Source organism: Thermobia domestica, chromosome 16 (assembly GCF_964235325.1).
Source record: "Thermobia domestica chromosome 16, izTheDome1.hap1.1, whole genome shotgun sequence".
Lineage (NCBI taxonomy): Eukaryota > Metazoa > Arthropoda > Insecta > Zygentoma > Lepismatidae > Thermobia > Thermobia domestica.
Window position 1 is genome coordinate 131,105,534 of NC_137469.1, and position 25,181 is coordinate 131,130,714.

Genomic DNA, 25,181 nt, shown 5'->3' on the forward strand with positions numbered 1-25,181 from the left:
GAACTGGATCCTGCGTTTGCCAAGGGCATACTGTTTTGCGACGAGGCGTATTTCACTTTGAACGGGGAGGTTAATCGACATAATTGTCGATATTCGTGTGACGTAAATCCGAACTGGGTTGACCCAAGTCGAGAACATAGTCCAGCGAAGGTGATGGTGTGGTGTGGCATATGAGACACCCGCATCATTGGGCCTTTTTTCATTAACAACACCTTAACTGCACTACAGTATCTGATGCTGCTGCAGGACCTTGTGTTCCCTGCCACACTGAACGCTGACGGCATTTTCCCATCTTATTTTCAGCACGATGGAGCTCCTCCACACTATGGACTTGTTGTCCGTGAATGGTTCGATGAACAACTGCCAGGGAAGTGGATTGGTCACCGTGGTCCCATGGAGTGGCCACCCAGATCCCCTGATAACGACCCTTGATTTTTATCTATGGGGACATCTTAAGCAGATAGTGTATGCTGAGACAATCCGTGATTTGAAACACCTCGAGGAACGCAGGTTTCCAACAAGCCTGTGACCAAATTTCGGAGACATTCTCCTCCGTGTGCAGTCAGAGTGGTTGCGGCGCGGCGACTACAGTTGTGCATTGCACGGGATGGACAACACGTAGAACATGTGTTGTAGCATTCAGTATCAAGGTAATTTCCCACATTTGAACATTAATAACTTCTAAACTGTACAAGATAGAAAAAACAAATTACACCACTAAATTGCTGAGCTCAAGCTAGTGTTATTTCATGTGTCATACACCCCCTTCCCATTTTAAAAAATTGACTTGAATTCAAAATGGCGGATTTAAGATGGCGGCCATGAATGACATACAATCCGAAAGTTGCGGCCCCTCATCAAACCTGTGTTCCCATCATCACTTTTTACTTTTCCCGTCGATTTTCAAACTTATGCAGGTGTCCACGTAGTTTTGACTCACCCTGTATATATATGTAAACGACTCAGGATAAAACGAAAATGTTGATGAATGACAAATAGACTAATAGATATTAACAAAGTGAGCATTAAGCAGTGGGCAGCGATTGTGAGCCACTGGTATTAGGAACTCACCGGTAAGTTAAAATTTCCCTCAGAAATGATCAAACATTCCATTTGTACCGTTCGTCTTTCCTTAGTATTCGTCCTCCTCCCTGGACCAATGGACAATGAAAGTCTAGTCACTTGAACTTCGATAATATGTATTTCATTTACACTGACCTATCTCAACCTTAACTGTGTTTATTCAACCGAGGCATTATGCGGGGACACTGTTCATGACAAGGCGAAGCACCCTCGAAGACATTTCTTTCTATTGTGATAATGACACCCAATCCATAAGCACATGTGCAGTTGATTTCCTTCTGTTTGTTAATCCATTCCCATTTCAAATATATATTTAGCAATGATATTCTCTAGCAAGGTCGCAGAAAGGTTGTTGATAGAGGAATGAAGAGTCTCTTATATTTGTATTTTGAGCATATGGTTGGATTGTGGAAAAATACCGCTACCTTTAGTACTACTGGGTTACTAATTAATATAACTTCTAACGAAAACCTAAATTTCGCTACATTTTATCTCATATTCGTAAAACTTCCAATTTTGCTTTAACTAATTAATATTTCGCAAGATTTTTCTCAAACTACCATCACTTGTGACTATGACATTGGCGCCAATTGTTGTATGGGTTCATTTTGATTGTAAAGGGGTTGCTTTTAAACCAACCATCCAAAGTATAGATTTTAATGACTTTTTTATGTACTTCATCTGTATCTCAGTCTGTACTATATTTATTTGAATCTATTTGGAAATTCTTTCATCATAATATTTTCTCTAATAAATATTCACATTTAATACACAAAATTAATTTTCCAGTTTGGCGCCCACTTCACCTGGCGCCACCTGCGAACGCGTATTTCGCAGGATTCTAGATCCGGCCCTGCGTATGGATTCCAAATTTCAAGAATGGATTTCGTCTCAGCTTTATTCTTATACTAAAGATAGAAATAGTAAAACCTTCCTAGGTAGTAAACTTCGGATCAAAAAAATTGAGACAGCTAACGCCGTGCAGTTACGCAATCCAATATACACCTTCTTATACCATAATCGTGTCAGGTAGAGAGAGCCCCTCTCTCTTTCCTTTCTTCTCTCCCATACTAAAATTAGCTAACAACATAAGCTCAATTCAAATTTCAAACTACAAAAGTATTAGTTTCCATAAAATGAAATAACAAAACCTAGACGAAGAAAGATTCATAGGTTGATGTAGGAAGAAACTGAAAGATACACAATGAAAAATTGAAACTAATGGATGTCTATTACACACAGATTCAGAAATAAGGCAGAGAGAGAGAGAAGAGGAGAGGACAAGAGAAAGAAAAGGGAGAACGATAAAACTGTGGAATTCAAACGCAGTAAGAAAAGAACCTATCATGATAAAGTTCCGTTTCCAGAAATCCAACAGTAATATACAAATAACATTTCTTTTTTCATATCTTTTCAGAACTATTCGAATATATAGAGAATGCTTTAAAAATTCATTATGTCGCTTTCATAATGGATAGCATACTCAATTTCAAGTAGAACTGTAGATCTCCGAGACACATAAAGGATACTGTCAAAAGTTTAACATACTTGCTTTGTTTCCGCGTGGTTCAATTGCAAATTCGATAGTGATCATTGGACGTACTGATCCAAGATATATTCTAATATACCCAGTAGATAGCGCTAGTCATATCCTCCATTTCAGAATACTAACGCAAACTGAACAAAAAAAAGAAAGGAAAGAAACGAAAAAAAGAAAAAGGAAGAAAGAAAGAGAAAATTGAAGCCTGCTATTTCATTGTTAAATTTCTATCAGAAATACTCTATATTAAAAGTCCAAACTGTATCGTAATGAAAAGTTACAAATGTTCAAAAGGAAAAGTTTATGCTCCTCATGTTTCAAATTTCAACGTGAATAAAACAAATTGAATTATAGGATGGAAACAAATTTTGTGTCGAACTAGTATAAATAAAATTTTGTTTTCAAATAACCAAAGAGGTTACCATTTTCTTCTCTTTTCCGAAGATTTGTCTGTTCCGAACGTCCAACATTGATCATTGATTTCATCTCTTCCAGATATAAGGTAATTTGCACAGATAGAATGAGCACGCTAAGAGCTCAAATGGATCATCGTGTCAGTCGGATTATGTTAGTTAGGTTATAGACCACCACTGTATCGAGAATTGAGGTTCGTAGTGACCCGGTAATTCAACTGAGACTCGGTAACTTAGAGGATAAAAAAGAGATAGTACTTATTCCCTTGTGTTTAAAGTATTTTTGTCAGAGATGAGCATGACTGAAGATGTTATCCCCAGAACACGAAAAACACGACGCCGAACTTCCCAATTAATTAGATTCTCCAGACCAGGTATATCGGGCTCTTGCTCCGTTTTAACTTTGGAACACAAAGTGCGTGTGTGTGTGTGTGTGAGGGAGAGAGTTGGAGAAGCGAAAGATGCAAAGACAGGATAGGGAAACGTTAAGAAAGAGAGAGAGGGGGACGAATATAAATATGGAACATTGCAGTGTATGATGTAGAACGCACACACTGTTTATTCGAATTATCGCTAGTGATGCCTTATAAGCTCTCCATCAGAAGATGAATCTCTGATTGCAGCCATTATTTTATGCGAAAAAATCATTCTACCTGATGGGAAATCGAACAAGTGTTTTCCATTTGGAAGTCTAGTACGTTACCACTACACCACTGATTGCTTTAGCCAAACTTTGTTTAACAAATGGTGTAGTGTTTCTTTCTGAGAGCAATAACACGAAAAGTGTATACTGCAGATCAATGATGCCTTTGGGATGTCCTGGTAATTCCCTTGCCTTTTCTCAACTAACATTCGTAAATCGTTTCTATCATGATACAGGTGTTTGCTTCCACATTCTCATGTGTTGCTTGTCTAGTATGATAAGTCGATTCTTCACAATCACTTTGTAAAAGAATTAACTTTGGCGTGAACACGATTTGATCCTATATTAGATAGCTGTATTATTCATAAGGCCATTATGTTACCCCTACACTATCAAGTCACGTGTAGTTGAAACCCAAATATTACTTACTTTATCACTGATCTTTGGAACGAACCGACTTCTTCCTGTAACGTTATTTCCACCAAAGTGCACCACAAAATTCATTTATTCAACGGCCTAAGGAGAAATTAGTGCCCACTAGTAAAGGAAAGACATACAATCGAGGAAAAAATAGACAAATAAAACATATTTTGCAGTAGTTTCGCCGTGCAAGTTGAAAAGTACGTAAATGCTAATACTACTACTACTACTACTAATAATAATAATAATAATAATAATAATAATAATAATAATAATAATAATAACGTATATTATAAAATTGAAAGTAACTATTTTTGTGGCTCCTAAACTCTTGAACCACCCGACCGATCTCAATCAAATTTTCAACATTGATAAGGTTCGGGCCTGCAAAGCTTTTTTATCACTTTATTTTAACGGGGAACTTGGGGAGGGGAATGGGAGAAGGAGATATATAAAAATAAATAAAACGTAATGACTCTTGAACAACCAAACCAATCTCCATCAAATTTTCAACCTAGATGAAGTTCGAACCTGAGATGGTTTCTGTCATATCACTTTGACGGTGTAACTTAAGAGATGGGGCGGGCAAGCAACATTTAAAAAAGAACGAAGAATGAACCGTATGAGCGTCGAATCTATAATTTTTGGACTCGCTGACATTAACAGAGACACATCTGATGCTATTTAAATCCAATTTCAGCTAATCAACTTGGAGGAGGGGGAGACATATAAAAATGATCGAAATAACCAATATCAGTGTCGAATTCATAGTTTTCTGGCTCGCTGAGATGAATAGTGACATACCAGATGCCGTGCCCCACAACATAGGGTGGGGAGTGGATATATAAAACCCATCGAAAATGGCGGATATCAAAGAGCGCTTTAGTAATACTAAACAGTGACTCAGTAACGGTACGGGATAGTATTATTATTAAATTTTTTTCTGAATTTAACCCAACGAAGTGGGTAATTGATGCTAATAATAATAATAATAATAATAATAATAATAATAATAATAATAATAATAATAATAATAATAATAATAGACAACTGTACTGTGGATGTGAACATTTATTATTATTATTATTATTATTATTATTATTATTATTATTATTATTATTATTATTATATGGGTACTTTGGAACTTGCAGGGCAAATAACTGCAAAATATGTTTTATATCTCTATTTTCTCCTTGATTTTTTTTCCTTTATTATTGGTCACTAATTTCTCTCTAGGCCGTCGAATAAATGAATTTCGTTGTGCACTTCGGTTCGTTCCAAAGATCAGCCTTAAATTAAGTAATATTTTGCTTCCAATTTCATGTGGCATGACAGTGTAGGGGTAAAGTAATGGCTTATGAATAATACAGTTATCTAACATAGGATCAAATCGTGTTCACGCCAAAGTTAATTCTTTTACAAAGTGATTGTGAAGAATCGACTTATCATACTAGACAAGCAACACATGAGAATGTGGAAGCAAACACCTGTATCATGATAGAAACGATTTACGAATGTTAGTTGAGAAAAGGCAAGGGAATTACCAGGACATTCCAAAGGCATCATTGATCTGCAGTATACACTTTTGTGTTATTGCTCTCAGAAAGAAACACTACACCATTTGTTAAACAAAGTTTGGCTAAAGCAATCAGTGGTGTAGTGGTAACGTACTAGACTTCCAAATGGAAAACACTTGTTCAATTTCCCATCAGGTAGAATGATGTTTTCGCATAAAATAATGGCTGCAATCAGAGATTCATCTTCTGATGGAGAACTTATAAGACATCACTAGCGATAATTCGAATAAACAGTGTGTGCGTTCTACATCATACACTGCAATGTTCCATATTTATATTCGTCCCCCTCTCTCTCTTTCTTAACGTTTCCCTATCCTGTCTTTGCATCTTTCGCTTCTCCAACTCTCTCCCTCACACACGCATACATGCACTTTGTGTTCCAAAGTTAAAACGGAGCAAGAGCCCGATATACCTGGTCTGGAGAATCTAATTAATTGGGAAGTTCGGCGTCGTGTTTTTCGTGTTCTGGGGATAACATCTTCAGTCATGCTCATCTCTGACAAAAATACTTTAAACACTAGGGAATAAGTACAATCTCTTTTTTTATCCTCTAAGTTACCGAGTCTCAGTTGAATTACCGGGTCACTACGAACCTCAATCCTCGATACAGTGGTGGTCTATAACCTAACTAACATAATCCGACTGACACGATGATCCGTTTGAGCTCTTAGCGTGCTCATTCTATCTGTGCAAATTACCTTATATCTGGAAGAGATGAAATCAATGATCAATGTTGGACGTTCGGAACAGATAAATCTTCGGAAAAGAGAAGAAAATGGTAACCTCTTTGGTTATTTGAAAACAAAATTTTATTTATACTAGTTCGACACAAAATTTGTTTCCATCCTATAATTCAATTTGTTTTATTCACGTTGAAATTTGAAACTTGAGGAGCATAAACTTTTCCTTTCGAACATTTGTAACTTTTCATTACGATACAGTTTGGACTTTTAATATAGAGTATTTCTGATAGAAATTTAACAATGAAATAGCAGGCTTCAATTTTCTCTTTCTTTCTTTCTTTTTCTTTTTTTCGTTTCTTTCCTTTCTTTCTTTTTTTGTTTAGTTTGCGTTAGTATTCTGAAATGGAGGATATGACTAGCGCTATCTACTGGGTATATTAGAATGTATCTTGGATCAGTACGCCCAATGAACACTACCAAATTTGCAATTGAACCACGCGGAAACAAAGCAAGTATGTTAAACTTTTGACAGTATCCTTTATGTGTCTCGGAGATCTACAGTTCTACTTGAAATTGAGTATGCTATCCATTATGAAAGTGACATAATGCATTTTTAAAGCATCCTCTATATATTCAAATGTTCTGAAAAAATAAGTAAAAGAAACGTTATTTCTATATTACTGTTGGATTTCTGGAAACGGAACTTTATAATGTTAGGTTCTTTTCGTACTACGTTTGAATTCCACAGTTTTATCTGTTTTCCCTTTTTTCTTTTGTTCTCTCCTCGTCTCTCTCTCTCTCTCTCTCTCTCTCTCTCTCTTCCTCATTTCTGAATCTCCGTGTTTCGTCTCGGTTATATTTCATTTTGTCGAAACGAATACTTGTGTAGTTTGAAATTAGAATTGCGCTCATGTTGTTAGCTAATTTTAGTATGGGAGAGAAGAAAGGAGGAGAAAGACGAGGTGTCTTTACCTGACTTGATTATGGTATAAGAAGGTGTATATTAGGTGGCCTAACTGCACGGCGTTAACTGTCGCAATTTTTTTATTCGGAGTGTACACCTTTATAAGTTTAAGTTTTCTTTATCGATTCCTCCATTGTAGTAATTATAAGAGATAGCGAGAAACTGTTTTTGATATGAATTAATCGTTTGGTGAACAGTTTTCATTTTGGACATTATCACTTTATTGCAATTGCAAGTTATAGATTTATTACTTTACTGTTCCGATATAATTCTTGAACCATTTGTAATTTATAGGGTTTGAGATACAACCGTTTTCTCAACGCACTCCAAACTGTCACGTGTAGGACGACCTGAAGACTTCTTGTGTCTTACCGAATATCTAGTTTTAATAAAACACTTATGCCACTGATAAATAGTAGGCCTACTGAGATGATCTTTACAATACTTCGCACAAAAATTACTTGAACAGATGTCGCAGACTTGGATTCTTCAAACCAAAGACACATAGCTTGAACGTTCGGGATCAGTAAAGGCAGACATCTTTGCTGCAGCTACTGCTAGCGCTTGCAGTGGATTGTTTCGGAACTAATGTACTACGTGAGTAAAGACATGTATTTTGCTACAAAATGGCATCAAAACCATGTCTGTAGAATAAATAAATAAATAAATAAATAAATAAATATGAGTTTTCAAAGTTTAAAGTCCTATTTGATACACCCTGTATTAACTTATCACAGTTTGGACGTTTACCATAGATCACAATGTAAAGCGAAACTTACTTGTTCAATGATCATTTTGCTCTACGCGACAAAATAAAGTTAATAAGTTTTTCCGAGGTAAAATCGCGTCTATAGTTGCTTGAACGTTTGTGCAGAAAACTAATCTGTTACAACCAGCTGAACGATTTACCACTCATTACTGGAGTCGGGATTTTTATGTAATATCAACTCCCTAAATACGTACATAAATATGTAACAAAAATCGCTTAAAAATGTAAGAAATATGTAATATTATATAAGAATATGTAATATTACATATGTTACATATTTATGGAAACGTAATATTAACACGCGTATGAGTATGCAATATTTAAACGAATTATGAAAATAAAAAGGAAAATCTACTACACTTTATATTGGTTAATGCACGTCCCCCAATGAAGTGAAAGGCTTGAACAGCTGAGACAGCTGAGACTGACGTGACTGGTTGCAGGATAATAAAAATCAGACGCGAATGAAGGAAGATGTGAATCGGCTAGAGAGAAACAGGAAAGCCCCAAGAAAAGCAATGCATACGGCATGTGTATATCATGTGGTGTGGTGTGGTCCAGTTTCAAATCTAGAACCTTTTACACTAATTGCGCATCCGTCACCACGGCCCAATCTTGAATCATACGCAATATACATTTTTAAATCCTAAAAGCAACTTAAGACGAAATGTATTGTTTTATATATATTTATTTTATGCAGGGAAAATCAGTTCTATATCTTTTAAACAATACCAGCTGAACTAAGATTGAAGAATATTTCCACTAATGAACATTTTTAATTTGAAATACACCCCTGTAAAATACTTACGAAAGATGTGCCTGCAGTTCAACTGTGTGTTGTTGCACAATGGGTTACAAGTTACATTTCCAACTGATCAGAAGTAAAATTTTATCGGATGTCGGATAAAATATTCTTGTATGCAGAGAGTGATCTCTCCACAGCACATGAGGTAACAGGAGCGTATTTCAACAGGGGGATGTAGTTGGGGGAAATATGTTCAGGGGGGTTCTTGTTTCACCACTGAGAATCTCACACACTGCCAATAGGCTGTCTTAACCCGGGTTTCTTTTCAGCACAGCATTTAGTTTCTTTTAAACTTTTTCTTCTACATCTCCACACACACCTTGCATTCTCTTTGCATCCTCTATGATTTCCATGGATTCCGGAAGAGGCCGCCCAACAGTCTCTAGCTTTTAATGCTTGTAGGTAGCCAATCAAAATTGGTGTCTATGTATGCGATATCACACGCTACTTTTGAGTCATTAAACAGTTTTGAGCAATGCCAACTAACACAGCAGACTCCGATGGATATGAATGAACAACAGGCTTATTTTTTTGAAAATGTTCATTGTAGAAATGTACTGTCTGTATCCAAGTGCCCCATCGCGTTAGCATAGGCTTCGGAGGAAGTGGCACGTCTGGCAGTTGATACCTGTAAACTTGAACCTGTTGTGGCGCCTTAACAAACATTTTTTTCGTGGAAGAAACTAGTTGATTTACTTTGCAAAAGTTGTATCTTACCTCTTCTGCAACACGCTGAAGAGCATGGGCCATACAGGTGAAATGAATTAAGTGAGGGTAGAAAACTCTAGAAAGCTCTAGCCGCTTTTAATATGTACGCTGCACTGTCTGTATAGAGAACAAGGACTTTTTTCTTCCTGAACTCCTCCCAGCCACAACACTTTAAGACCATCGTTTACAAAGCGAGCAATCGTGGAATGATTCATGCGTTCCGGCAATTTACTCGCAATAAGATAAGATTTAGATGGAGCATCTTCACTTAACTCTCCAATCACTAAATTTGCTACATAACGTCCCAAAACGTCTGTTGTTTCGTCCACAGAAATCCAAATATATGAACTACCTATTTCCGCCCTAATGGTATCTATAGCTTCCCTATAACAAACTTTGGGATAACACTTTCGAAGAATGGATTCGTCAGGAATTCGACGCCCGCAGTACTTCTTCAGAAAAGTACGGTATTTTGGCACTTGAACTTCGTTCCAAGGAATGTTTGCTGCTATCATTGCTTGGCACAAGTCTTTGGAAAGCTCACTCACTGAAGTATCTTGATGCATTTGTGTCAAGAGTACTTGTTTTTTGCAGTTCACAAATTTTTATTTCTTGCATGGAGTGCACTTCGTACATGTTGTTCTAACTGAGATTTCATTGAACATCCACTTTTTTTTTATCACACACTGGGCATAACAACACTGTACAGTTCGTAGTAAACGCATCATCGATAGTTATCCACGACCACACTTTCACGGATAAAGTTGAGGCAACCGGAGCCATTTCTAACTTCGACGGTCTATACAGAACCCGTGCGTTTTGCAACTGCAATACTAGAGTACTGTCCTCCTGTCATTCAATTGAACAAGCGAAGTTCTTTAAAAGCTTAGGTTACCTGCTATGACATTGCCATTGTCGCCAGCTTCTTGAAACGAACTCTTGCAGTAAATTCCTGGGAACACACTAGCGTACAGTTTTAACTTGAATTCCAGGATTTGCTTTCATCCTTTTTCCCGTCCGACCTCCGATAAGAATAAAATAGACTTCATTTCAGGAATTTCCTGGCCAGTCGCCTGTCAGGCATGTGATCTGTCTTCCTCCAGAGTTGAGAATAAAGGGCGCTGTTAATGTACCCCGGATGTTTACTTGTTTCTTCTTATATTTCTCGTTAACGGCGAAAATTCTGCGAAACATGGTTTGACAAATAAAAAAAAGAGAGAGAGATTTCTCTTTCGGTAAAGAAACGAAAAGATGACATGACAAAATTGAGTCTAGATGCAAGCCTTGCACAGTTGGGGAGTTTATTATTATTTTTTTTTTATTTTAAATTAAAATTTCAGTAAACGCAAAATTTTAAGACAGTTTTATGTAACAAACATGTAGAAACCATGGAAATATGTAATATTGGTCAAAATATGTAAAAATGTGTAACATGAAACTTGAGTCGAAGCACCTTACAGGTGTGAATCACAAACATTTAAGGATTTGACGAACCTACATATGAAGGAAAAAATATGTAATTACATACAAATCCTGACATTACTCATTACATTTCTGGTGAAAAATCTGGTATTGTTTACATGACAGAAAATTAAGAAATATTTTAAATGCTTTCTGTACAGAAAACTAATTTGTTACAACCATCTCAATGGCTTGCTACTTACTACATTTCAGGTGAAAAATCTTATATTCTTTACATGGCAGAAAGTAAAGAGAGATATTTTACTTACGTAGCCCAAAGTACTAATTAGCTAGTATTTCTTACCTGGATAATTCCAGTCAAAACATAAAACATGTCCTGTTTCTCGCAATTCTGACGATATAGGATATCACCTGGCAAATAAAGTTTGTGCTCTATCACCAAAGAAAGTGCTCGTAGTACAGGAAAGTCCATTCTTCTGAATATATGTGACTGTTAAGAAAATAACATCTTCAATTCAAAACGAATTTCATGGTGTTAATACTTTAGCTAATACTTTACACTCATAAGAATTGTAACAGTACTTTAGCTAACCCTTTATACTCACGAAAATTGTAGTAATACTTTATCTAATTCTACACGTTCATTATGATCATATTAGTAATACTTTATACTCAAGAAATTGTAATAATAGTTTAGATAGTATTTTGTATTCATAAGAATTGTAGTAATAAATTTACTTTATCTCATACTATACATTCATGAAGGTTGTAGTAACACTTTACATTCTTCAGCATTGTAGTAATATTTTAGCTAATATTTACACTCGAGACAATTGAAGTTGTATGTTCCATAATAGCACAAGTTCACTTTTTGGCACTATATGAGTTATATATATATCGTAACTAAGCTCTATCGTTTGGCATTCAAAACACCACAAGTTTCCGTATTTTCGCATGTTACTGACGTGTTCAATTTCATTAGAACACAAGTCGATGGACCTACGTTGTTCTGGAAAGCAAACAGCCAAAGCTGCTAAAGCCAGGAAAATTGAAAAATACCTGTCCTCAATTTTACCTACAGAGCAACCTTACTTGTCGAGACTTCTGGACCAGTATGGTAAAGACCTGACTCCCAGTTTAGTGAGGAAGTGAGGGACTGACGAATGAGGAAGTGAAGTGCGGGGTTCTGATTAAGTGAAGGAAATATATGAGTAAACTAAATGTGTTGTTTGTTGCATTACATTATTGTGGAAGTAGAGACTGGGTTTATGCACAGTCACTGTTGGTGGTTTCATTTCCAAACGTTATTGCTTAAGCATCAGTATATTCCTTCTCCAAATCAGAGTTTTAGTATCTAAAACCAATGTTACAGAGTAATGAGTTCCATAATAATACAAGTTCAGTGTTGTCATTATTTTATTTATAAATAAATTGTGTATAATACTTGTTATTTTAATATTTACTGATATTTGCTATTCAACAAAGTGTACGTATAAAAAAAACTTATTTCCAAGTTCACATTCCCAAGAAATTATAGTTTTTATTGATTTTCTCAATATCTCTTCAGCTGAACTTTTGTGGTTATGGAAGTCACGGCTTCAATTGTAATAATAGGATAGTTAATACTTCACATTCATGAGAATTGTAATAGTACTTTATCTAATACTGTACTATACATTCATGAAAAATTGTAATAACACTTATCTAACACTACATATTCATGAGAATTATAGTAATACTTTACACTCTTGAGAATTACAGTAATGTTTTAGCTAATACTTTATACTCATAAGAACAGTAGTAACGCCTTGGCTAAAACTTTACTAAACTTCACATAATCAAAATGGAACTAAAACCTTACACTCGTGACAATTGTAATAATAAAAATGACATAATTCGCAATATCTATAACATGGGAAAGTATTCTTTGGCAACAAATGTTTAAGATTTCTATTAACTAAAATGTTGAGAATATTTATGTTATATTTATTTTTGACCTACTAAAGGCCCTACATAAACTTACGTGTTTGAATAAATCCCAACATAAGTCCAAGCGCACTTCTACTTTTAGCGCACGAGGTAAAACGTTAAAGTGTTCTGCCTCCATTACACCAGAATGATTCTTCCAAAGTTCTTCGAAATAGTTCATAGTTTTAACATTAAGACTGTTAGAAACCTTCATAATTTTCTAAGTATCAAGAAAAAGAAATACCAATGGTTAAAGAACTTCAATTAACAGAAAGAATTAGAATAGTGATATAAAAAAGGCAAAATTCTTTCTTCAAGCATATTATAAAGACAAACTATCTACGAAGATAGCCATAAAATTGTGTGTGTATATATTATGGATGGCCAATTCCGGAATTTTTACTTTCCGAAATCCGGAAAGTAAAATCGAAAAAATTTCAGAATTTGAAAAAAATAGGAATTAAAATATTGCGATTTCGGAAAAATTCCGGAATTCGGAATTTTTTTCTGATAATTTCGGATAATTTTGCCGAATTCCGGAAAGTGAAATTTCCGATTGCGGAAAATTTTGGCCATCCCTAATATGTATCCTAACATACCGAAGAGATCTTAATATGTATCTTCTAACTTTCGCAACCGAAGGATTCAGTGTTGACAGTAAACCAAAATAAATTGTACACGTTTAAAAAATCAATTTAAATATTTACTCTTCCTTCCCATCACAATACAGCACTTAGTTACTTATTAGACAGAATATCAGTCCACCACTTATATGACAATCAGTGTATTGTCTAACGGTATGTAGAATAGTTCCTAAAATTCTAGAAATACGACTTTAAGAAAATAATCTTAATGCTTTCTATTTTACATCTCTTTTGGCCAGCGTCAGAATGTAGAACTTAAGTTACTTATTTCATAGTCAGAGCACAAATCGATCACATATGAGTAACAACGTACGTTCATGAGCGCACCAGCTTGAATAGATCATAGAATTCTAGAGATAATTTACACACACTATATTTAGAACAATTTCTTATCAATTTTTTTCAATATCTCAGATGGCCCCTCACAATCTAGAGCTCAGTGACTTATTCAATCGAGAGACCAATTCTCTTATGTACATGAGTATTAACGTGCGCTTCAAAGCGTATCATGTAGAAGAAATAATAGAATCCTAGAAAATATCTCCTATTTTGAAACGTTGCTTTGTCAATTTCTTTCTATATCTTTAGTCCGTTAGATTGCAGAATCATTCAGTGACTTACCTCGTAGATAGAGAATAATCACATTTATAAGTACTTGTGCGCTTGAAAGTACGTTGAGTCAAATAGATCATGCGTAGAATTCTAGAGATGATTTACAAGTATTTGAAACGTTTCTTTCTGATTCTCTTTCTATATTTGGGGTTACTCCCTTATAATTCAGAACTCAATGAGTTATTTGAAAGACAAAGCAAAGATCTATCAAATATCTGAGTATCAATGTGCGTTCAACAGTATAACAGGTCGAAGTATCATAGAATCCTAGACGTAACTTACAAGTATTTAGAAACTTTTTTTTTTTACTGTCTTTCTATATCTCAAGTGGGCTTCTTTAGAATGCCAAACTCAATTACTTACTTAAAGACAGAGTACAGATCTATCATATATCTGAGTATCAGTGTGTCCTCAAAAGATTATCAGGTCAAACAGATCATAAAATCGTAATCATAATTTACAGGTATTTAAAAACATTTCTTCAATCGTGTTTCTTGCAAGTTCTTGATTCCCTTTCAACCCCCAATTACTCAATTTTTATTATTTCAGGTGTCTCTTTTATGAATTGATACCTGAGTGATCGACAGTGTCGCGTCGAGGAAGGTCGAGGATTGACCCAAATTGATTTATCTTCATTCCCAGGTAAGATTATTTTAGTGCAGTAAATGAAGCTCAAATTTTAATGAAGAAAGGAACAAATTAGTAACAAGCTGAAAATTGGTACAGATGTTGGAAATGATGTTCTAAACAACATACTAAAAGTCCCCTGAAATCCCAGGTGACCTTCGTCGCCATATTTGAAAATGGCGGCCGGAAGTGTCAAACGAACAATACCCAGATAAAAATAGCAATATCTTCGCTATGGTTGAACATAAAGAGATAAACTTCGTGTCGTTTTATAGACTATAGATAACACTATTCATAAAACGCATACTTTTAGAAATATTTAGCTCTAAATTCTAAAATTCCGAAAACTACCGTCAAACTGATTTAAAACTTTATTGAACTTAGGATGTAATTATTAACAAATTTGACATAGATGGTGGTAAAGATTATTTAAATGACATACTAAAATCCCATAACTTCTTCGTTCGCCATATTGGAAAATGTCCAAATGTCCGAAGTAATTGAAAGATAATATATTAAGTGAAATACAAAATCTGGACCGTGCTAAATATTTGAGAAACTGTAAATGTAGTCGATCCGAAGCCAATTGGGATCAATGGTGGTGCAAGGAGAAAACATTATGACGTGTTTAAGGTTGTCCTCCGCCATCTTGGTGACCGCCATCTTGGAATTAACTTGTTTATTTTAAATGGCAACATGGTCGTGTGACATATTAAACAACATCGTCGTTCGAAGAAAAAAATCCAATGGTAAGGTTATTTTTCCAAAACCTACAACTGTTTTGAAGTTGTGAATAGATTTAGGATATGTTATATGTAAAATGCTGCGAAATGTGCTGTGCGAAGTTTCGAATTGAAGGATAAAGATAAAGCAAAAAGCTTTGTAAGCTTTGTAATCAAGCTTTGTAACAACTCACATTACGTATTCTTTAATAACCAGGAAAAGAGAGAGCTAACCCACATGAGACAATAACAATTACATGACGTGTTCAGCATGCCCACCGTTCTGTTCTATGCATATCCTTAACCTTGAGACACAGTATTTGTGCATTCTGGGGAGCATAGTTGGTGATATTTGTTTCCAGACAGTAATGATTCTCCTTTTCAGGTAGTCAATGTCAATAATTTTACACTGGTAGACAATAGCTTCAAAGTGCCCCCAAAGATAGGAATCAAACGAAGGTATGACCTTGCTTGCCACTCAACTGGTCCATGCCGACCTACCCACCAACAGCCAAAGTGTTCATTGAACCATTGACTACATTAAGACCATAATTCCGCAGTGCCCCATCTTGTTGCCAATATTGATGAAATCACCCTTCCATTCGATACACGAGACAACACAGGGTATATTAGTAAAAAAATGTGTATTATCTTCTAAGCAGGGGTGCTCTAGGCTAATGAAGACATGGGGAGCCATGTTAGAAACAAAAGGTGTCACTGTGCAGTAAAGGATGGGAAGATGTGAGGTAGATGAGCATGAAGTTGGTCGTCTTCGAGCACAAACAAATCTGGATAGTCAGGTTGCAGAGTATAGTAGTATAAGGTGAAAAGCAGACAGAATGGAGAATGGGCGTAGCGAGGACGGACATGATGGAATTCATGATAGCGCATAGTATTCATGAGTAAAGGATGTTGAGTACTGTGATGAATTTATGCCTAAGAGATTCGATATGGTGTGTAATACTTGCAAAAGTGATAAGGTCTTAGAATGCTCGGATCGGACTTTGGAGTTGTATGCGGTGTGCGATTCGGAATGCATGACGTTCTAGTATGCGAAGTTTTTCGTAAAAAGAGGGCAGACAGGAGGAAAACTGTACGTAAGGACGAGGCCCCCGGTAGTGCCGGTAAGACGCTTGAGAAGGTTTAAGCGTTGGTAAGCTTTAGCAGCAACTTTCTGGATATATGGTTTCCATGTGAGATGCTGGTCATAGATGATGCCCAGATAGGTAACGGTACGAGTGGGAACTATGGGAGTATCGTGGATGTGGAGAGAGAACAACGATGGGTTTCGGTGGACCTTGGAACGTTTGCGTGGCGGAATGAAAGTTTGGTTGCATTTATAGAGAGACTCCACTTAGTGCACCAGCGAGTAAAATGATTAATAGCTTCTTCCAGGTTCTGATTAATCTGGCGAATAGTCTTTCCTAATACCAGCAAAGCAGTATCATCAGCATATTGAAAACGATATATGTCAGGAGGAAGAGGAGGAATATCTGCCACAAAAAGGATGTACCAAATTTCACAAAATTAAATCCCCACGTTAAGCGGGTTTACATATCCAGACTCCTAACTATGAAAACATTTACGCTCAGTCCAACCTCAATCATTTCACGAATTCAACCTGTTTTACGTATGTTATTAGGACATAATATCGATTGTGATTTATTCTAAAAACACTTTTATACATTGCAAGAGCTGTAACGCCCAAATATTTACTGAGAACTCATAGTCGTATCGGAATAAACAAAAGCGAGTATGGAACAGTAAACTGCTTCCACAAAAAGAAAAAAAAAAAATATGTGCAAAAGGCCTGCAAAACGGTCGAGTGGTTTGGGTCGATACACTATCAATCACATGTTTGTGAGTTCAAACCCTGTAGCAAGTTGTTTCTTTTTTAAGTGTCTTCCTATTTTCACCCGGAGGCTGAAAATATTTCTTTGAGTAACTCATTGAAAACTTCTTTTGTTTCAAATTCGATTAAAACGGAACATTATATGAATTGCGAATCTTAAATCCATAGCTAAAAAAAAAATGAAGTATACTCACTACTCCATTATCCTCTGATTTGTAACGAAAAACTATTTATAAACAGTGGTGACTTCAGAAAATTATCCTCGGGGGGAATTTCAATATGCGAGTGGAGGGCAAACATTGGTAGTCCACATTGAGCGCGATCGAATATATGGTCCTGAAGGCGGAAATTTCTTAGCTCGAGAGGGGTCTCAAATTCTCCCTCAGATCACGTCCTGAAAACATCATTGCTTAAAAGCTTTTCGTAACAAATATAATATTACACTTGTTTCTCGTTCTACATTTAGAATTGGTAAAATCATAACTTATAGAGGATTATAATAAAAGCATAAAAATTACAATACCGATCATGTATAAATTATCCTGTAAGTTACCAATTTTGGGTCAGATTAAAACTCAAATATTTGTTTTCGGATTGCACTTAGAAGTAAGTCCTCTCTATATAATCCTGATTGGAAAGCCATGTTTAACACTAATTAATTAATCAATATTTATACTAATATTTTTTTATTTTACTATTTTTACTATTCAATATTATATACACTTCATTTCCAAAATCAAAATCTCGAAAATGTATATTGTACGAGTGCAGATTCATAAATAAATTATTATTTATCATATATATTGGTCTCTATTCGAAATTCTATTTAATCGAATCCGACAAGAACACACACAGAAACATCGAGAACAGGTGAAAAAAAAGTGAGAAAAAGACGTTGTACCCGGCGGGGACTCGAAGTAAGTTCGAATGGTTCTTTACAAGCCGAACGCCTTAGACCACTTGGCTATGGTAACAACTAGTGATTGTAGCAAAGGCTTCGAGTAGTAGTTTTTATTACAGAATAACATTTTCTATTTCCTAAAATTTAAACCTAATTTACTTTGATATAATATATCTATTAATTTGTTTCATGAACGTTTTCGTTACTTTGATGAATGATGTATGTTGTTGATATAGATTCTACTACACATTCTTTCGTAAATATTATAGAAAGTATCAGGGTTATTTATGATCTTTTATGGAAATTGACTGGCGCATGCGCAGTACACAGACAGTTCAATTGGAAGGCGAGGAATGAAACGCTTACACACTGTTACAATGTTTCTTTCGCAAGCAGTAGTTCCCAACCGAGGGACGGCGGGACGCACTTCCTCCTCCTGGAGTGGCGTGAAGGATTTACGAAGTCCCTTCGTTGTCTTATATTTCTTGAATAATTATACACAATATCCAGTCACATCTTCTACACATCTGGAAGTGATAAATCGTAGTATAAATAAACCGTCCTCTACATACAGTGATTGTTGCTTTTCCAACATTATAAACTGAAACACTTTTTATTTCAATAGAATATAAAAAGTTTCAATGGGAGGGGTTACAACCCCCTCAACCTCCTGGGTCTTCGATATGTCACCGCCTAAACTGTAACTTTCAAGTTAGAATCGAAAAATGGAGACATGTGACCTACTAAATATATTTTTAGTTAATTATACATTTTCATAAATAAAATATCCACAATTATAATGACAGTAAATGCTAAGTACTTATTGTAAATCTTTGTACTTTCATTTTCCCTCTTTCTTCTCAACTGAGCTTGAAAAATGTAAAAATGGGAGGTTAAGAACTTCAAATATTACGTATATTTTAGTGTATTACGAAATTATATTTAATAGAATCCGGTAGGATCACAAACAGAAACGTCAAGAAGAGGTAAAATCAAATTGTACTGTGGTGGGATTCGAACTACTCTTGAATGATGCTTCAGAATCTCTAACCGAATGCCTTAGTCCACTCGGCTAATGTGACAAGTTGAAAATATAGTAAGCGTGTTTCATGTTCAATCTTTTGTTACAGTATGAAATTTATTTTGTATTCTCTGAAGTTTAAGCCTATTTTGCACTGATTAATAGTCTGTTGAAATTGTTTTATGTTTACGGTATTCTTTACTTTGACGAATAATGTTAATATAGGTTCTATTACGTATTCGTTCATAAATATTACAGCAATTGTCAGGATTATTTATGATCTTTCATGAAAATTGACTGGTGCATGCGCAGTAGAAGCAGAAAGATGCACTTTACCGACATTTGTCATACACGCCAGAACGCAAATTTCTAACAGGTTCTCAAAATGCCTCGCTCTAAAGGCTGTGGAGAACTGTCTGTTGCTCTGAGAGGAGAAATCATAGGCCGAGCAAAAATGGGACAAACTGTGCCTCAGATTGCTAGAGATCTGGGATGTGACAAGAAAACTGTCAAGAAATGGGTTCAGCGACATGAAGAAGGTGGTGAATGGTTCAGGTCTCGGTCAGGAAGTGGAAGGCCAAAAGTAACAACTTCAGCTCAAGATCAAGCTTTAGTTACAGAAGTAATCAACAGACCTCTATGCCACACGTCAGTCCTCTTGGACAAAGCCAGAGAATATAATTGTTCTCACGAAGCAATAAGAAGAAGATTATTGGGGCTGGTCTACACTGTTCAAGACCCGCTAGGAAGACTCTCCTGGCTGAAACTTACAAGGCCAGACGAATGGAATGGGCACAGAATAACATAACCCAACCTCAGTCATATTGGGACTTAGTCATCTGGACCGACGAGAAGGTTTTCAAGTCTAACCAACAAGGCAGAGTTATATTGTACAGACCGCGCGGAACCAGGTATGCTGAACAAAATATTATCAGAACTTCTTGTTCAGGACGAATATCAGCACACTTTTGGGGATACATGACGGTTGCTGGTCCTGGAGATTTAGTTGCGGTGCCTGAGAGAATGAACAGCAGTGTTTACATTAATATTCCCGAAAATACGTTGTTACCGTCCTTAGAAAGAAACTTCCCCGAACAGGAAGAATATATATTTATGCATGACAACAGTGCTGTTCACACTTCCCGGCAAACACGAGAGTGGCTAAATGAACATCCAGAGTTAATTTGTATTGAGTTCTATCCCCAGATTTGAACCCAAATGAACATCTGTGGGCCTACATGGTGCAAGAATGGGAAGAGAGACGTGAAGACAGAAACCAAACGTTTCTTCAAAATCATGTTATGGAACTGTGGCAACATTTTCGTGACACACCGTCGTATTGCTCGAGACTTGTATCTAGTATCCCCTCCAGACTTCAAGAAGTTACTGACTCTGGAGGTGACTACACGAAGTTACTAACTCTGGAGGTGACTACACGAAGTACTAGTGTGTTATTTTTTGTGTAAACATTTATTTAAGTTTAATTTATTTATTATATTTTTTTTCAAGAGCAATACTTTCGTTCTTCATTCTTTTCCTTTGCTTGTTTACTTATTAGTTCGTTAAACCGTAAAAAAATAGTAGTATATCTTCAAAAAGTATTGTGAATTTACTTTGAACGTTTCTAAGAATACATTTACTTTTTTCCTTACTCTATATCATGCCAAATATTACTTTCATTTCAGTTAACTAGCAGCGTTCACCCCGCTTCGCTGCGGTCACCCCGGAACGCAATAAACTTTGTTACTTAGATAATTTTTACTTTTTCGCTTTCAAGTGATATGATAAAAACCATAGAAGATTGCAGTAAATGTTAACATTATATCGCCTGTCATTTATGTTAACCCGCCCCGCTTCGCTGCGGTCACCCCCGAACGCAATAAACTTTGTTACTTAGATAATTTTTACTTTTTCGCTTTCAAGTGATATGATAAAAACCATTATAACGCCTGTCATTTATGTTAACCCGCCGAGTGACACGGTCATGCGGGTTGCATATAAATACGTTTATTTTTATACCTATGATGAACTAACAAAGGATTTGTACGTAATGGACACCTGAATGGTCAATTATCTCAAGACACTGGTAATTGAAAATTAAAGTGATATAATAAAAACCATCTAGGGTCCAAATCCTAATAACCCCCCAAAAATAAAAGAAATTGGTTCAGCCGTATTAGCGTGATGAGCGGACAAAGGATTTGTACGTTCTTTTTTATATATATAGATTAATAACTTTATTTCACATCTCGGATAAAAGTATTATTGTCTTTTTAACGATATTTTTCCTTTTGATTGTGTAATTTCTAGTTTCATTGAATTATCTCAATTCTAATGAATAAATCACATATTGTTTATTGTCCCTTCCTTACCTAAGTTCGAATTCGAGAACAATTTGGTGTAATATACGTTCTTTATTCTTCATATTGTGCAGTAATGACAATATTAATTATTTTTCATGAGTCCAGTTGATTAGTGAGAACTTGGACAAACATTAACCTGGTGATTCTTTACGCAATGACAAGCGTAAAATACATTTTAGCTATTCTTTATACTTCATAGCGATGAAACATTCTAACAGTCTGTTAGCGTTTCCTTCCTCGCCTTCCAATTGAACTGCCTGTGTACTGCGCATGCGCCAGTCAATTTCCATGAAAGATCATAAATAACCCTGATACTTTCTATAATATTTACGAAAGAATGTGTAATAGAATCTATATCAACAACATACATCATTCATCAAAGTAACGAAAACGTTCATGAAACAAATTAATAGATATATTATATCAAAGTAAATTAGGTTTAAATTTTAGGAAATAGAAAATGTTATTCTGTAATAAAAACTACTACTCGAAGCCTTTGCTACAATCACTAGTTGTTACCATAGCCGAGTGGTCTAAGGCGTTCGGCTTGTAAAGAACCATTCGAACTTACTTCGAGTCCCCGCCGGGTACAACGTCTTTTTCTCACTTTTTTTTCACCTGTTCTCGATGTTTCTGTGTGTGTTCTTGTCGGATTCGATTAAATAGAATTTCGAATAGAGACCAATATATATGATAAATAATAATTTATTTATGAATCTGCACTCGTACAATATACATTTTCGAGATTTTGATTTTGGAAATGAAGTGTATATAATATTGAATAGTAAAAATAGTAAAATAAAAAAATATTAGTATAAATATTGATTAATTAATTAGTGTTAAACATGGCTTTCCAATCAGGATTATATAGAGAGGACTTACTTCTAAGTGCAATCCGAAAACAAATATTTGAGTTTTAATCTGACCCAAAATTGGTAACTTACAGGATAATTTATACATGATCGGTATTGTAATTTTTATGCTTTTATTATAATCCTCTATAAGTTATGATTTTACCAATTCTAAATGTAGAACGAGAAACAAGTGTAATATTATATTTGTTACGAAAAGCTTTTAAGCAATGATGTTTTCAGGACGTGATCTGAGGGAGAATTTGAGATCCCTCTCGAGCTAAGAAATTTCCGCCTTCAGGACCATATATTCGATCGCGCTCAATGTGGACTACCAATGTTTGCCCTCCACTCGCATATTGAAATTCCCCCCGAGGATAATTTTCTGAAGTCACCACTGTTTATAAATAGTTTTTCGTTACAAATCAGAGGATAATGGAGTAGTGAGTATACTTCATTTTTTTTTTTAGCTATGGATTTAAGATTCGCAATTCATATAATGTTCCGTTTTAATCGAATTTGAAACAAAAGAAGTTTTCAATGAGTTACTCAAAGAAATATTTTCAGCCTCCGGGTGAAAATAGAAAGACACTTAAAAAAGAAACAATTTGCTACAGGGTTTCAACTCACAAACATGTGATTGATAGTGTATCGACCCAAACCACTCGACCGTTTTGCAGGCCTTTTGCACATATTTTTTTTTCTTTTTGTGAAAGCAGTTTACTGTTCCATACTCGCTTTTGGTTATTCCGATACGACTATGAGTTCTCAGTAAATATTTGGACGTTACAGCTCTTGCAATGTATAAAAGTGTTTTTAGAATAAATCACAATCGATATTATGTCCTAATAACATACGTAAAACAGGTTGAATTCGTGAAATGATTGAGGTTGGACTGAGCGTAAATGTTTTCATAGTTAGGAGTCTGGATATGCAAATCCGCTTAACGTGGGGTTTTAATTTTGTGAAATTTGGTACAAAAGTGGTGGAGAGGAGGAACTCCCGACAAAGAAAAATGGGATGAGACAACTGACCGTTAATGAAGACGTAAGAGAGGCGACCAAGCAGAGAGTGATAGATGAAACAAATAAAAGCAACGGAAAATTTGAGTTGAATGAGCTTGTGAAGAAGTGCCGGGTCCCAAACTTTGTCAAACGCTTTTTCGCGGTCAAATAACAGAAGGCAAGAAGGTTTCACGGAATTATAATATGAGGTGATCAGACTGGTGAGGCTAAGAAGCTGATCACTGATGGAATATGAAGGTTGGAATCCTGCTTGGTGAATGGGAAGAATGTATTAAGTTTCGAAATATGGATGTAATATTTTAACGATGATGCGTTCCAGTACTTTACTAAAAGTGGATGTCAACTGAATGGGACGGTAAGATGATGTATCAGTAGGAGGCTTGTGAGGTTTCAGAAACATGAGCGTTTTGGAAGTTTTCCAGTCTGTGGGAGGAAAGCCGGTTCGGAGGACGAATGTGTAGATGAACGCAAGCAGATTGAGAAATAATGGCGGACCTTCTTTAATGTGACGATATGTAATATTATCAAAGCCTGGAGCAGAATTTCTTTTGCGATTGACAACAGCCAAGATTTCATCGTAGTAATAGATGTGGTAAGAGAATGATGTGGAAGTGAATGATTGAGTCAGGTTGTAAGTGAGGAGATGCGAGATTCAGTCGATCTATTCGATGCGGAGTGATGTGAGTGGAAGATGCCGCAGGTGTAAAGATATCTTGCAAGTAGTCTGCAAAGCTGTTAGCTTTTTCCAGATCAGTTTGGGGTGTAATGGGTGCTCCCTTCTGAGCATTGAAATGCCAATCTCACTTCCTTGTAGTGCACCCTGGAAAATCAGTTCGTTGCAATGCAGGCTAACCAGGCTCTGGCGACTGGTCACTCCAAAATAATCAGTCGGCGTCGGGAAGTGGCGCTCCCATCGCCCACTTCTTCGGAATTGCCATCAGCCACTTGTCCTCCAGGTTGGGGGTTGCGTAGGGCTGATCACCCTGCCTGTAAAACTCATCCATCGATAGTATAAACGTAAGCCTCGGATGAGGAAAGGCTCGTTTCCTTGGATTTCGTACCACTGTCCTGTGCTGGATATGACTCTGGATTGTTTGGATGATGCTCGGACCTGGGATCATGATACGGCGGAGTGAAACGTGTGCGCAGCCAGCGGGATCGGATGAAGTGAAGTCCTGAAAGGGAACGCTGGAAGTCTGCGACACAGCGATCTCCAATGGAACATGGATCTCTCTCCAAACACGGTGGGACGTAGGTCTTCTCAAGAGTACCCATCAGTCGGCGGTGCAAGTGGCCCTGATCTCTTGTCAAGCATGGCTTGGGGTGAAGGCTTAGCTTGCTGACAAGGGTCATGCAGGTAGGACCTGCCAGCTTTGTTGGCCACTATGAAACGGGGATGTGGAGAAGATTTTGGGTTTAATTTGATTATAGCTTGGCATCACCCTGCTTCGAACGCAGCTCCTGACCAAAGCAAGGTACAAGAGAATAAAACCATCCCTTGTTACCTGATAATTAAAGGTAAAAGGGCAGAGACAGCTGTTTCTTATTAAAGCTTTCTCCGTTTGTGT

The 25,181-nt window shown here is 36.2% G+C and overlaps 1 protein-coding gene across 1 annotated transcript in view; it reads right to left on the reverse strand.

Moving 5' to 3' along the window:
* The window catches only part of LOC145673417 (uncharacterized), a 755,597-nt gene that overhangs the window by 589,789 nt on the left and 140,627 nt on the right, over positions 1-25,181 (reverse strand). Inside the window, exons 5-6 of the mRNA XM_081743106.1 lie at positions 13,051-13,215; positions 11,371-11,517 (exon numbers count right to left, since the gene is read on the reverse strand). Coding sequence (XP_081599232.1) covers positions 11,371-11,517; positions 13,051-13,215 — 312 coding nt within the window. The remainder of the gene's footprint in view (positions 1-11,370; positions 11,518-13,050; positions 13,216-25,181) is intronic.